Below are 14,373 nucleotides of genomic sequence, written 5' to 3'. Positions count from 1 at the left end.
AAAACTGTTGTAGGAGCAACGATATGCACTTTTAAAAATTATCAACCTTGTCCCCAGGGCCCCTTTTGGTTGTAGGACCGAGGTTGAGAAAATATTTAAACGGCTTCCAAATTTTTTATCCATTCACAAAAATTATAGGCGAAATATATCACTGTTTATGCGAATTTTTCCAAATCTGCGAAGTTTCTTCAACAAATACTTTTTCCCTTTCTTCCAAAACCGTGAAAACCAATCAAGGTTTTTCACAAAACGTGCAAACACTACACGACTTTTACTTGTTTCTTCGTGGGAGGCAAGCTTTAAAGTAATTCACAAGGACAAAAAGACGAAATAAAAATTGAGTTTTTTTCTCTCATGAGGTCATACTTCGTCTGTAATTCCTTGTTTCTTTTGTGGAATTTTATTCGTTGCTTTTTCTAGTTGCTGCCTGAAAAGTCGTTCACATCGTCCAAATTTTACTTGACGGGTAACACGACTCTGGTACAGGTTACCTATTAGTAAAGTAGAGTAAACGAACGCTATTTACAGATTTGAAGCCAAGTCATAAATTAATTCGACGTGACACGGGACGCGTATATGCCGCCAAAACCTTCGGTTCTTAATTTAAACCTGAAGTGGTTATGGTATCGTACTACTCTAGGGTTCAAAACTTGACAGACCAAAAAGAATACCACGGCAACAATAAAAAACAACCAACGAGCCAAAAGATAATTGTTGTTGGTATAATCAACTACATAATTTATAATTGATGTATAATTTATTTTGTAAATATTTTCCTTCCTTTTAATTTGTGTTTTCTTCGTCACTACTATCATCGCCACCTGTAACGAAAAAAAAGTCAAATTCAACAAAGGGAAATCATGCGCATAAAAAAACCGGGCTCTGCACACCAGTTAATAGCTTCAACCTGTCTCCACGTCACTCACCTAACGTCTTTTTAAAAAGTTTATAAAATCTCAACTCATGTTTCTGCTTGTACGCAAAAATTGAACAGGAAAGTGATGCAGGAGCTTACCTTCATCGCTACTTCCACTGTCTTCGTCGCTTTCAAACGTGTTATCAGGAATATCGTATAATCGTACCACGCCCTATAGAAGAGAAAAGTTTATGAGGTTTTTGTATATTAAAAACAGCCTGAAAAACACATGAGAAAATGCTAATAAATTTAATTTTCTTTGTCATTTTCCTTCTGGTCAGAAAAACTCTCTTTTTGAATAGTCTGCACTCTGACAGATACTGGCAAACACATCCTTACCTTATTGGGATCTCTTAACAGCAGATATTTTCCTTCTGGCATCTTTAAGCAGGTATCCACGATAACTCTTAATATACCCCAAGCGTTGTCCATATCCAGCGCTATTTGAGCCGCGAATGATTTGGGATTGAACTGTTGTGTACTGAGAATGACGTGGCGTGTCGTGTCATGCATTGCAACACGTGAAACATATCTAGTGGAATACGGAGAACATTACTTGCAAATTTAAAAGCTGCAAAAAAAATCTGGATTTTCAAAATGGCGCATAACCTAAAAACTTTTTTTCTTGAAAAAACATTTTAAAGCAACCTTAACCATCAACACATACTGCGAAAAATTCGCTCTTCTGAAAAAAGAGTGAAGTTGTTTGATAAAATTTTCAGCTTTTATAAAGCAACTAACAAATGAACAGCAAATCATAATATTCAGACAGATTGTTTTCACACGATGTTAACCACGATGAAAAATGTAAATAAATCGAGAAAAAAAATTACCCTATTTTCAAAAGGGCACTTCCAGCTAAGATGGCGTTACACGTCCACTTCGCCATTTTGTTACTGTTGTTTTTCAATTCGGTTGCAAGCACTGAACCTATTTGCGAGTCCAGTTTTTGTCTCCAGTCGATTTTAGCAAGCTGTCAACGGAATACAATATCTCTTAAGAACACATAAAATCATTCTCTCAACTTGTAGTTAACATATAAAAATTGTTTTAAGAGCGAATAGTTTAAAAAGACAAACAAAATAATTAGTCTCATGAAAATGCAGTCAGCAAAAAATTTTAGCCACCAACACAAAATTTTATTATTTTTTACCTAACTTACGCTATGAAAAAAAATAAAGGACAAATTCCCAAATGCAGGGGAGGAGTTAGCTGATTACTTTGAAAAAAATAAGTCATCTGACACTTCTGCTAACAAAAAGAAGGCATATTCCTAACAGAAGTGGCCGTTTTTTAACAGGAGCAGGATTATTAAGCAAAATAAGGAAATACTTACACGTGGGTCAAACTCATTCAAAGCTTTGATGCTAAGAAACTGATTGTTTGGAAGGGCAGCGTCATGCTCGCAACGTATCACTAAATTGATTCCTTCACCGAGAGTGTATCTGCGATATCTGCAACCAAACACACAAACTTAGAAGAACATATGACAATCAATTGGAAAGGTTATTTTATCACTTCTTAAAAAAACAGCTAAAGTAAATAATTCTATAGACCAACACTTAAAAATATAGTAGATGAAGTTATTAAACCAAATTTAATGAAGTTTTAAAATTATGTAGTTGTAAATTATGTACTGTAGCATGCTAGCATATGCATATACTCTTATGCAAAATTCTCAGAATAACAATAGCAGCAAAGTGGACCTCTGGCTCAATAAGGACAGAAACAACATCAATAAAAACAAAAGCAGCTACACAAACAACAACAAGAGAAAAAACAAAAACAACACAATAAAAACAACAACAACAACAGCACCACAAGACAACCAGACCAAGAAATATATCCGCTGGTATATGATACATACCTGTAGCCAACAGAAGCCACCTCTTCTCCCTTATCTTCAGCAAATGGGTTGGGGTGTTCAAACTTAACCGATTCACTTTTCTTTAAACATTGTTGTGAAAAGTTTTGGTTGATGTAAGTTGCTTCCACTGCCAAATTATAAGGACTGTTAATACCTTCTTCTTTTAGTTCTTCCTGTGTTGTTTCGTACACCGGTAGTAAGTCTAAGGAATAAAAAATTATATAACGAAAAAATAAAGAAAATCTTTCATTTGTTGTTAAAATAAGGTTATTAGCAATAATTAACTAAAAAATCACAGGTGACAAATTATATTATTGTAATAGATGTACACACTTGTTTCATTAGCATATGTTTTATAATCAGGCTTCAGGCTAAAAACAATAGGTCGATTGTTTGGAACAATACAGAAAAAAGAGCCTGGCTAGAATCATAGTATGCAATAAGATCTTATGTCCTTCTTAAATTTGCTAGGAAATAAGTACTCTCCAGTACATGCAATTAAAAATAATGGTGACGTTTTTTTTTTTACAAAACCACACATAATACAAATTAACACAAGGTATGTTAATACCTTGTGCTAATTTGTATGTAGTATGCTAGTAATAAGACAACCTTGTTTCCAGTGGCTCCATAATGCCTGGCCCTACCCTTGCATGTTTCTCAGCAAGCTGCTGTACATAACTGAGAAACTGTTAACTGGAAAAAATCTAGCCAAAAATGAATTAAAAAAAAGTTTAACAAATCATAAGTGAAATCATAAAGAAAGTTCACTAACCAAAATTTGGGTCATCTCGTTTATCAAAGAACAACTTTTTTCCAACCCTCTGCACAATGATATCCCATGAATGCACTGAGCGTGTACAACACATCAATGTGGAAATAATCGCATCTGTTCCAAACACATTTCCTTTGCTAGTCAACTTTCTAATAATAGGGTCATCAGTTGTTGTTACACGATGGAATGTTCTACTATTCGACTCCAAAACTTTTGGATTCTTCGTAGAGATTCGATCATACATTTTGTCGTAAAATTCCACAGCACCAGCATTGTACCTGGACAAAAGATAATAAATTTAGAAAAAAACATGGCCGTCTGTTCCTTCTTACAAGATTGATATGTTAAAGACAACGATTATTACTGTAAAATGCAACTCTTATTGTGGCAAGCACACAAAGTTTAAAGCCACCATACTATTAGAAACTGTATCAAGCTGCTAGTGTCAACAAAAATCTTACAAGTCTTCTGGTGGAGGAACATCAGGCAACTTTAACTTAGCAAGTCTTGGAAAGTCCATCTCTTCAACTACTTTCCAACTATCTCTAACCACAACAGAAGCATTACGATTCTTTTGAGTCTAAAAAAACAGCTGCTTTGAAACCAATTTGAAGATTAAACAGATTCAATATAGTATTCTACACAATAAAAACGAGGTAACCAATGTACAGTTCGGCTTAAAAATTGTAGTGTGGTGTTTACAGTCAGTTTATGCAAGTACCAGGTATGCAGTGAAACGGTACAGAAATTTGGTAAAGGACAAATCATGTGATTGATCAGTTAGGCAATTTTTTTGGCCAGCTAGGTTGATGCAATCCAATAGTGTAACAGCCTCAATAACAAAATAAGAGATAACTTCACCATGGAATTATGAACTGTAGTTTTATGACAAAAGGTCAGACAACAGATCAAAAAATTTCATCAAAATTTCATTTCATCAGATCATTAGCTTAGTCTTTGCAATTATTTTTATAATGCATACTTTCCAGGTTTACCGTTACTTTCATACAGTGATTAATCGCTAAAGAATAGCTTCGATACCAAAATGAACGTATATTTGAGGTTAATACAGTTGTTCAATCAAAAAATGTATGCTTACTCACCCTTAAACATAAAACTTTAATAGACCAAAAGAGTGCAAATTAAAATTAAAATGAAGTTATTTCTCCAATAATCAACATCATATAGATTAAAAGCCAGCTATTTAGCAAGTATAACAAGTATCCTGTAAGGAAGTCTGATATTGAACACCAAAAACTTCAGGGTAAGGTACTTCTCCCCTTTAACCTAAATAGGTTAAATTGTATATTATTTCCCTTTTTACCTGCTGTCTATCATTATAACGGCGATAGTGCATATTCTTCTGGCTTTTGCGTTGTTGTTTTCCTCTTTGTTGCACCTGTCCCATCATAAAAGCTTCTTTTCTTTGCTGCTTTTCTCTTTCCCTTTTCAGACGAGCCTATAACAAGTTTAATTTATAATTAAAAAACTATATTTTGGCACAAAACGCATAATTTAGATTAAATCCTTGATTCAGGTTAAAAAGAAAACATAAAGAGGGCCGAGTCATAAGGTATGACATACATTATTAAATCTTTGTCGGTTTTTCTGATATGCAGTCTTTTGCGGTTTAGAAGTGTCAACCAATCTAAAGGTAGACTCATCTCCCTCATGATAATATGCATATTGACTTCCACCTGCAAACTGTGAGTGGTACTTATCTAAACACAAACAAATAATTTTAACTTTTATCTTTTACAGGCTTAAAATCAGTACAGGTTTAAAGAAATGTTTTATTCATCTCCTTCGTCTTAATTTTTTGGTACTTGAATCATATATTTTAACTGAATTTGCAGGAAAATTGCAATAAAAATGGAAATAAAGTGGGAAATAAAAAAATGTAATTTAAAAAATTCAGAATCTAACTTTGTGAATATGTAAATTTTTTGTCTCAACTGGCACCTATACGTTTGCAAATTAAAAACATCCCATAAAGTTCCTTTCATATTTGTTGCCTCGACTGCTCATTTTGTCACATAAATGTAAAATTTCAGTGTTTTTGCATGTGAAACATCACTCAATTTATCAATTTATATATAACAACAAACTTACTTCGATCTTGAAATTGTCCAGTCCAATCAGATATCTAGAAGTAAAAAAACATTTTATAAAACTAGACAGTAGGACACCACTTGAAAACTTTTTAAAATAATTTTTTGTTATGAAACAAGGGACTTTAAGTGTTTGTTAACAATTATGTCTGTGTCACAAAAAATGTTTGTATCTAAATAAAATTGGTGTGAATCTTTAAATTTTGGCCAGATAAATTAGCTAAAATATAGATTTGATTATCCATATATAGGGAGCAAACCCTCTGCTGAATGAACTAATTATCTCCAAACAGCTTGTAGTTTTACTAATGTAACAAAAAACTGAATAAAAATGAAGCCTGGATTATTGTACCACCATCACAAGGAACATTTGTCTGGAAAAGCTATAAAATAGCAGTCCATGGAAATTTGCTTTGCTCGTGCTTCATTTTAACCTAAGTGAACCAAAACCAAAATTTTTAACTTTCTAGTAACAGTGATTCCTAGGATATGGTCTTTAGAATATCTACTCATTAGAATAATAATTAAAACAGTCAAAATTGTAGATTTTAGCATGTCATAGCTTATGTCTAGAAATCCCATAAGTCTGTAAGTCTCCAGAACTATGCTATTTCATTCGTATTTATTTAAAAAAGAAAATTGGTACAAGGAAATTATCAAAATTTCAGTTTCCTAAGTTTATATAGTTATTTAAAGCATCTTAGAAATATTTAAACCCATATTGCTTTCTGGGGTTTTAAAAGATGATATAAATTTTTCATTCATGCATTGTTCTCACTCCTCGCCTTATTTTAATTTGAAGCTTAAAAAAGTTTTGCATGGTCCGTACTTTGTGAGGTTATATACTTTGAAACCACATCCAAATAAAACATTTTGATTTTGATTTTACAGTCAGGGAAAACATTTAAATATGCTGTTACAGTATTCATAAACTACACCTCTTAATTAGACGTCTATTACATCCTACTTAAGTGCCAAGTAGCTTATTTAAACTGTTAAAAGCAAAATATTCAAAAATTAGCACACTTAAAAAGAAATTTACATTTTCTTAAGTGCTTAGTAGTAAGGACTCGACCAACTACAATTATGCCAAGTCAAAAAAAAATTGATGAAGGGAACACATGTTTTACACGAAAACGTCCTGGCTTAAATAAGCTGTAATATCCATCTTGCTTCCATTCAACCAATTTTTTTTTACACAGTGAAATTGCTTTCTTTAACTTTCTATTGCTTGCCATTGTTAATATTACAAGCTCTCTCTAAAACACAATTCTGGAGATCATTTTTCTTTTGTGTTGAATGTAATTCTAATCTATTTATATCTTTGCAATCACATTGAGCACATTGAAATGATTTGCTATTAGTAATAGAGCAATATAGCAGGTTTTAGGTTTAATTGACACGTATTTCACAACCTAGTGCCCAGGACTTAATTATTAATTCCTGTTAAAAATTTTGAAAAATATTAAAATTAAAGTATAGATAATAATTTTCTTTTTAATCATCGCCACCTTCAAGCAACAGGTGGCCACTAAAAATATAAAAAATAAATATAAAATACAATTAATGACACACGCAACTATCTCCTCCTTATTGCCGCCATTCATTTTATCATGCACACTGTGATTGCTGAGATATTAATAGATAACAAAATTGTATAAACATTAGAAAAGAATGTTCCGTACATCGCTGTTAGACAATCCGTGATAATTATTATGTTTTTTATTTTTATGCTAAAAACTTAAATATACATAAAAAACAGAGATTTTACTTTAGGTTTATAACCTGATAGAATGGTTTTTTATTTGTTTGTTTGTTCAATGGCAGGAGGAGTTATTATTGGCTGAAACTAATGTTTACAAATTAAAAGAAAACAGCATTGTCCGATTTGGTACTAGATAGATGTGCATATTTTACATGGCTAGCCTCACAAATATCGAGGGATATACCCTGTCTATTATTTCCAGGAGGGGCCATGGCGTAGATGGAGAGTCCTAGAGTATTTAATGCTCATTTGAGCTACGCAGACCCAATTAGAGCCCGCGCTCTACTAGACAACTCCCGGCAACATCCAACGGCCCACACAGTGTGCCATCTTCCCAATTTCCCTCACATGGCTTGGGTTAACCCGGGGCTATGGTAACATTCACTCGCCCATGCTGAATCGCCGTAAAGAGGAATCGAACCCCGGTCTCCCGCACAGAGTACAAAGCTATAACCACTAATCTACGGCGCCACAAATGCCGGCATTAGCAGAAGATCGACTTGTCAAATTAATTTTAATTCATTATTATTTCGCCAATCGGAGACAAGGAAGTTAAGAATAAGAGAGTTGCTAGTTCAGACACTTGATTCTCGTGTTTGGGGTTCATGAGTTTAAACGTCCCCCACTTGTCTCCAGCATGAAAAAACAGAACACATGTACATGAGTATAAAATGATTAGGGTAAGTAAAAATACACTGAATTTTTTTCTTAACATGATGCGGGTTATGCAAAGGTGCGGGTTAGTAAAACACATTGATTGAAATTTTATGCGGGTTATACGAAGGTGTGGGCTATCTAATAGCATCTAGTTCATAAGTCCCTAAAAAAGCTGAGCTGCGGGTTATACGATGTGCGGGTTATATACCGGAAAATAAGGTAAGTATAAATTACTAAAACAGTTTATACAATGTTTAATGGTTGCCTGTGAACCTTGCTTTAAAACTTCACTACACACTATGTTGGAATTTTATATGAAGTGGTAAGTGCCATGTAGAACAGCTATACCATTGTTTTTACAAAATTAGGCATTGGACTTAATAGCAGTTGCTGGGTTCTTAATTTTGTGGCAAAGTTTCATTCCCCATGTTGAAAGGCCACGTGGTACAACTTTCCTTTTAGAAAAAGACAGACATTTTATGGATAAACTCTGATAGAAGAGGCTTTGATTAAAAAACAACTACAAGTATCTAGCTAAATTAAACTAAAGCTAAATTAGTGAAAACTCTTCTAAAACTACACTATAAGACAGAATTGAAAAACGAGATTCTAGGAAAAATTCAGCCCCTATTTATGAAAAGCTGACTGCATAAACAACATGTTTTTCCTCAAATCATAATTGCTACCCTGAAATATACGGAGATGCAATAGATGAATTCCTGCGTGACGTCATTTGTTTACATTTTTGTGGATGTGCAAGCAACTGGCAGGAATACATGTGCTCTCAGTTATTATGATATGTAGTAACAGTCAGGGAAATCCTCTTAATTAAGCTGTACAGCTTAATTTGGATGTCAGCTTAATTAGGATGTATCATACAGCTTAATTAGGTGACATACATCTAAATTAGGAGGTAGAAAAAGTTTTTCCCCGATTTCTCGAAAAATGTAAATTTTAGCAGAATCACCGCCGCAGCTCTTTCATCATCAGTTTGACCACTACATTATAAAAAAAGAATGGTATCTCCAGCACCCCGTGTTCAGAAGATATGGATAAAGAATGTTAGAAATCTCGAGCCCGGCGTCAAATAACGCGCCGGTCATGTAGTTTCATTTTAACTTGTTCGAATTCATAATGGCAGCAACCTGAAAAAAACCGCGTACCGCATCCTAGTTAGGATGCACGTCACGTGATACAGCCTATTTAAGCGGACATTTTTTTAAAACTTCAAATTTAGCGGATCTCTGGGGTGCTACGAAAAAACTAATGTATTGGAGATGTTTATATGCACGTAAATATTGGATTTATTGAGTTAGATAGATGCTAAAATTCAGTTAAATGTGTGTTTTCGACGATCAAAGTTTTGTACATCTTAATTAAGCTGTAGAACGCCTAATTAGACTGTATGATACATCCTAATTAAGCTGACATCCAAATTAAGCTGTACAGCTTAATTAAGAGGATTTCCCTGACTGAGTAATACACGAAGTAGTGGTTTCCAAAGACAATACTGTATAGTTATGAGAAAAATTTGAGTGGAGGCTACTGTGCAGATATGAAAAACAACAATAAACACGTTTGCCAGTTGTTGTGCAGTGGGTATTTTTTGTAAAAAGGAAATTTTGTGTTCAGTTTTAATATTGAAGTTATGTCTTCTAAATTGGTTTAAGATGATTAGTACAGTGCAACTAGTTGTACAGATAACTTAAGTTAAATATAATAAGAGTATATGTTATTTTTACTCACCTGTGGAAAAGGTGTATTATAACAAAACTAAGTATCACGTGACATTTGCCCTACTGGGAGAATACTTATCTGCCCAGTGAATTTATACGACCCGAAGCTAGCTTAGGAGATTTTCTGTTGCAGGGTTTCTAGACATAAAGCTATGGCATACGGAAAATGTACAATTTCGTCTATTAAGAAAAATGGCCAGAATACGGTTTTTAGGTTCAAAAAGTAACGCCACGTCTTAAAAATGCAACGCGATTTTCAATATTCTAGTCTGATATTTACACAATAAAACTTATACCTTTCCAATTCTGTCACCCTTAGAAAAAGGTTGATATGGTATATCCTGAAATTCTGTTGGAACTGCACATGGACCCCAACCAGAAGGGTTATCTTGAATTACAGGCGGAGCAAAGTGAGCCGCCATCTTGGGAAGTAGAAAGAGAATGCTCGTGGCCTTTTAGTCAGCCGATATTACGGAAACCGACCATTGAACGCTACGCATTTTCTTCTTCTCTCCGCTTTTTCGTTTCCCACTAACTTGTTTTTATTCTTATCCGTCCTTTTTCCAGTTGTGTCGTGAATTATAAGAGAAATGATAGTCTGCACAAGTATATTGGGATTCTTTCCCTTTTTATAGGTGTGTGCACTTTTCTGCGAAAGTTAATAGTAAGGTAGGCATATTTCAATCTCTATCCCAGGAGGCCTATACATCGTCGTCTCCAGGGTTTGTTGCCTATGACAAAGCCGCTAGCGCTTGGTACAGGCTGCTTTTCATAACCAGTATATTGGTTACTATAAATAATTAATGATTTGTCTCGCTATTACAATTCTGCAGTTAGTAGAAGCAACTTGATCAAGACCTAGTTCTTCACATGCACATGGCAAGGAGAGCGATGTCGTTTGGTTGTTTATGTTTTTCAACGCTTGATTGTCGAAAGTTCTATTTCAAACCAAATTATTTTTTTTGCTGAAACTATATTTCATAGTGATGAAATCTTTTAAGAAGCGTTATTTATCAACATAATGTGGTAAAGTGTAATTAGATAATAATTTCGCCGCCTGCCTCGATGTCAAAAAGGCAAAAAACCCGGGGGAAGAGGTTGGGGGGCCTGGGATCGATGTTGGACATATTTTCAAAGATGATTTTATATCTCTCTGCCTCCAGGAACAAGACTAACATGTCTACATCGAAACATTAGAGGTTTGTTGATATTAGCGAGACAGGAAGTGGAAATGAAGTTTTACATACAACCTTTTCCCCAGTTTTCCCAGTTTTTTTGTCTTTTTGATTAATTTACGCGGCTGCATCGCAATGCTAAATTCATACTGAAAAAAGGGTATGCGTTGCGGCGCGTTTTCACCATACATACAGGATATACAGTTGACTTTGGAATTGCCACCAGAAAAAAATTTTGTTCGAATTATAGAGAGATTCAAATTATAGAAAGTCTCTTTAATTAGAACTTTCAGCTTAATTTTAAGGTCAAGAAAACGTAATTCAAGTTTCATTCAATCTTTATTCTCATAGTTCAGGGGCGGATTTAGACTTCGGCCACTTCGGCACTCGCCTAAGGAGAAATTTTGCCAATGAGAAAATCATGTGTATCTAAATATAGAAATTGATTTAAAGCAACGCATAATTTTTATTATAAGCGTTTAATAAGATTCCTTTGCGCCCAGGATCCGAGGTAATATTCTTATCTCCACTCAGGAGTGTTTGCCGAGGCTCGACTCTCCTTCGATGTGCTTTGCCGAAGTACTATGGTTCTTACGGTAGTCGAACTGCATTTTCGTTTACAAAAAAAAGAAACTTTATTTAAAAAACTGTTGAATATTTGTTTGTCTTACATCTTTCGACAATACGAGTTGCATCATCAAGTGCATTTCTTCTCCAGGTCGACACCAAACGACACCCTAAAATTCGAATTGGGAAGAGAATCGTGCTGAAGGGACTGGTTCAAATTATAGAAAGTTTCGAATTGGAGAGTAACGTTGAATTGCGTAAAATTGTGCGGGTTTTGAAATGGCAACCATGGAAAAATATGCAAGTCTCATATTCATGACAAAGCTGTGCACACCTCAAAAAACAAATGTGAACTATCTTTTTTTAATAAACTCGCCTCTCTATTTAACGCCCCTCAAAGATCATAAACCATTCTTTATATCCATTTATGGGACAAAAAGTTTTGATCGTCAAATACACTCATACAGTACATACTGCAACATTTGATCACAAAAATAAGACTACAACATTGTAAATGCTGATGATATTTAGTAAAGAAACGCCCTTTTTTCTTTTTTGAATAAACACCTCTCTCATTAAATGCCTCTTTCTATTAAACAATATTTTAAAAACAACGAAATATGAAACACTGCATTCCATTAGAAGCACCCTCCAAACTTGTGCCCAATTCTTTTTTCTTCCTACACTTTTTGGGCTAAAAAGTAGGATTTTGCGCTTAAAACGACAGTTTTTTTAATAGAATAAGATGGAATTAAGGTAAGTAGCTTAAAAACAACAAAGCGTTTGATATACGCAAACAACCTTGCGAATAAAGTTTACAAAAAGCTGTCTATTAAATTGTGGTTTCTGTTACGAAGTTAAACACGATATATAATATTTGTTACGCACTCCGCAGTTATTTTTCAAAATTGATTTGTGAGATCTTCTTGAACGGAAAATTCCTCGAAATTTCAATTTTCGTTAGGTCAGTCTGGGTAAACTGGCTGACAGGAAGAAGAAAGACCACAAACCCCGCCTATAATTGGCGAAATTCAGTAATTCAGTAAAAATGGTAATACGGTGCAGTGAAGTCATTAGCGAATATAACAGGTCGGATATATCTCTGTTATTCGTCCAAAGAATATTAAGGATGAATTAAATTTTATTAAAAATAACGAACACCGATAAAATTAAACCTTGATGCATAATATCCTAAACAAACAAACGAAAAAAAAAACAATTAGGCAAGGTTCTTAATATTGACATTTTACTCTATTGCCAACCAACCTCGTCCTAGGATTATTTGCTTTTCAACAGTGCCTCTGATACGATATATCTAGCCGCCGTGATAAGGTGCTGACCTTGTATCGACAGCTTCTTAATACTTTTTTTCTTTTTTTAATATCCAACACTTTCTTCCCGCCTCGGCAAACTTCACGGAAGAAATCATTAAAAAAAGTGGTTTTTCTGAACATGGACAGCGAAGCTAAGCATTATTTTATGGGTGCAGACTCTAAATATAAGATCTCCCAGACCAAGACCAATAACATCTATTTGTAGTCTTTGGAGAAAATGCTTTTATAATTAGACGCTCTCTTTTCCGAAAAGACTGTATACAATTAACTCCCAGTAACTCGAACCTCCAAGGGACCAGAGAAAACAGTTCGACTTAACGAATGTTCGTCTTAAGCGAAGCTCCCGTAAATTCAAACTTTCGACAAAAATGAGATACTAGTTCGAGTTAAGGCGATTTTTTCTTCAGATTCAAAATGTTACAATCTATTAAGTTTTCATTGAAAGAAATTTCGTATGTCGGTTTGACTTAACCTTGCTAATAGTTCTTGTTAAACCACTCGACTTATTAGGTTGATGTATTTGTGAAGAAAAGCAACATATACTCCCGGAGTAACTCCAGAGCTTGACGCACATAATTAAACGTGCCGACGCCTATGGAAAATGCGTTATCACTATTTACTGCATAAGCAGTAAATCTTGCATTATTCAACTGACAGGACAAAAGTGTATGATGGACATTTTAAAAAAACAGAACTTATAATTTAAAAGAGGACTCTAACTTGTAAGGAAGTAACTTTTGTTACGTGCAAGAATGTATTTATTTTCTAACCTTTTTTTCCACTTATCCAGCCAGCCATCCAACGCTTTAAAATTTTGTAAGATCAAAACTTTCAGCAAATTGAAAAGGTTTCTTTTTTATCATATTGCCATTAAAAGGAACATTTTGACTCCTTTGTAAAAAGAACCAGCTTTTTCGAAATTTATGGTTATATTACATACCAGTATTCATTTTTCAAACATTTATTGTCGACTTAGACACTAAAAAGTTCGAGTTATCCGAAGAAATTAACTTAAGGGGAACCAAAATATGGTTCGAGAAAACAAATGTTCGAGTTCTCCGGGGTTCGAGTTAACGAGTAGTTTTTGTAAGAAAGTATTAAAAAATGTTCAAGGGACCGTAGAAAACCGTTCGAGCTAGTAAAAGTTCGAGTTAACCGGTGTTTGAATTACCGGGAGTCTACTGTACAACACCTAATTACTCTAAATATTTGGGATAGTATATGTAACAACTCTCGGTCCAACACAAACCGTTCAGAAACTAACTAACGCATCTGATTTTGAAGTAAATAATCGCACTTCATCACGAAAAAGGGTAGGCCAAATCTTTTTCTTTAAAACTTGTAAAAATCACTAAACCGAAAATACATGTTATTTAGAAAAAGGCATGTGCAATAGTTGAAACCTCACATGTATGAAAACACTTTACAATAAGTGTTAACTTTAAGGTAATGAGCTGATAGAACTCTGAT

At 34.2% G+C, this 14,373-nt stretch overlaps 1 protein-coding gene across 1 annotated transcript; it reads right to left on the bottom strand.

Moving 5' to 3' along the window:
- Nucleotides 1-698: 698 nt before the first annotated feature.
- LOC130648709 (eukaryotic translation initiation factor 3 subunit D-like) lies at nucleotides 699-10,357 on the bottom strand. The gene is made up of 12 exons (XM_057454780.1): nucleotides 10,124-10,357; nucleotides 5,671-5,704; nucleotides 5,143-5,279; nucleotides 4,883-5,017; nucleotides 4,020-4,138; nucleotides 3,559-3,836; nucleotides 2,784-2,985; nucleotides 2,253-2,370; nucleotides 1,750-1,889; nucleotides 1,256-1,448; nucleotides 1,016-1,088; nucleotides 699-821 (listed from the first exon to the last, which is right to left on the bottom strand). Exons 1-12 carry the CDS (start codon nucleotides 10,247-10,249, stop codon nucleotides 784-786), a joined length of 1,593 nt encoding a protein of 530 aa, XP_057310763.1. The 5' UTR covers nucleotides 10,250-10,357; the 3' UTR covers nucleotides 699-783.
- Between the last annotated feature and the right edge of the window lie 4,016 nt (nucleotides 10,358-14,373).

This window comes from Hydractinia symbiolongicarpus, chromosome 7 (genome assembly GCF_029227915.1).
Source record: "Hydractinia symbiolongicarpus strain clone_291-10 chromosome 7, HSymV2.1, whole genome shotgun sequence".
NCBI lineage: Eukaryota > Metazoa > Cnidaria > Hydrozoa > Anthoathecata > Hydractiniidae > Hydractinia > Hydractinia symbiolongicarpus.
Note: the sequence above shows the minus strand (reverse complement) of the source record. Positions and strands in the feature narration are given on the sequence as shown.

What these genes read in the sequence shown, in the direction of transcription:
- LOC130648709 (XM_057454780.1), bottom strand. Translation starts at nt 10,249, where the DNA reads ATGGCGGCTCACTTTGCTCCGCCTGTAATTCAAGATAACCCTTCTGGT. An exon ending in TGGACAATTTCAAGATCGAA is followed by an intron (nt 5,280 to 5,670) that starts GTAAGTTTGTTG and finishes GTTTGTGTTTAG; the next exon opens with ATAAGTACCACTCACAGTTT. An exon ending in GTTCCTCCACCAGAAGACTT is followed by an intron (nt 3,837 to 4,019) that starts GTAAGATTTTTG and finishes TCTTTTGTCCAG; the next exon opens with GTACAATGCTGGTGCTGTGG.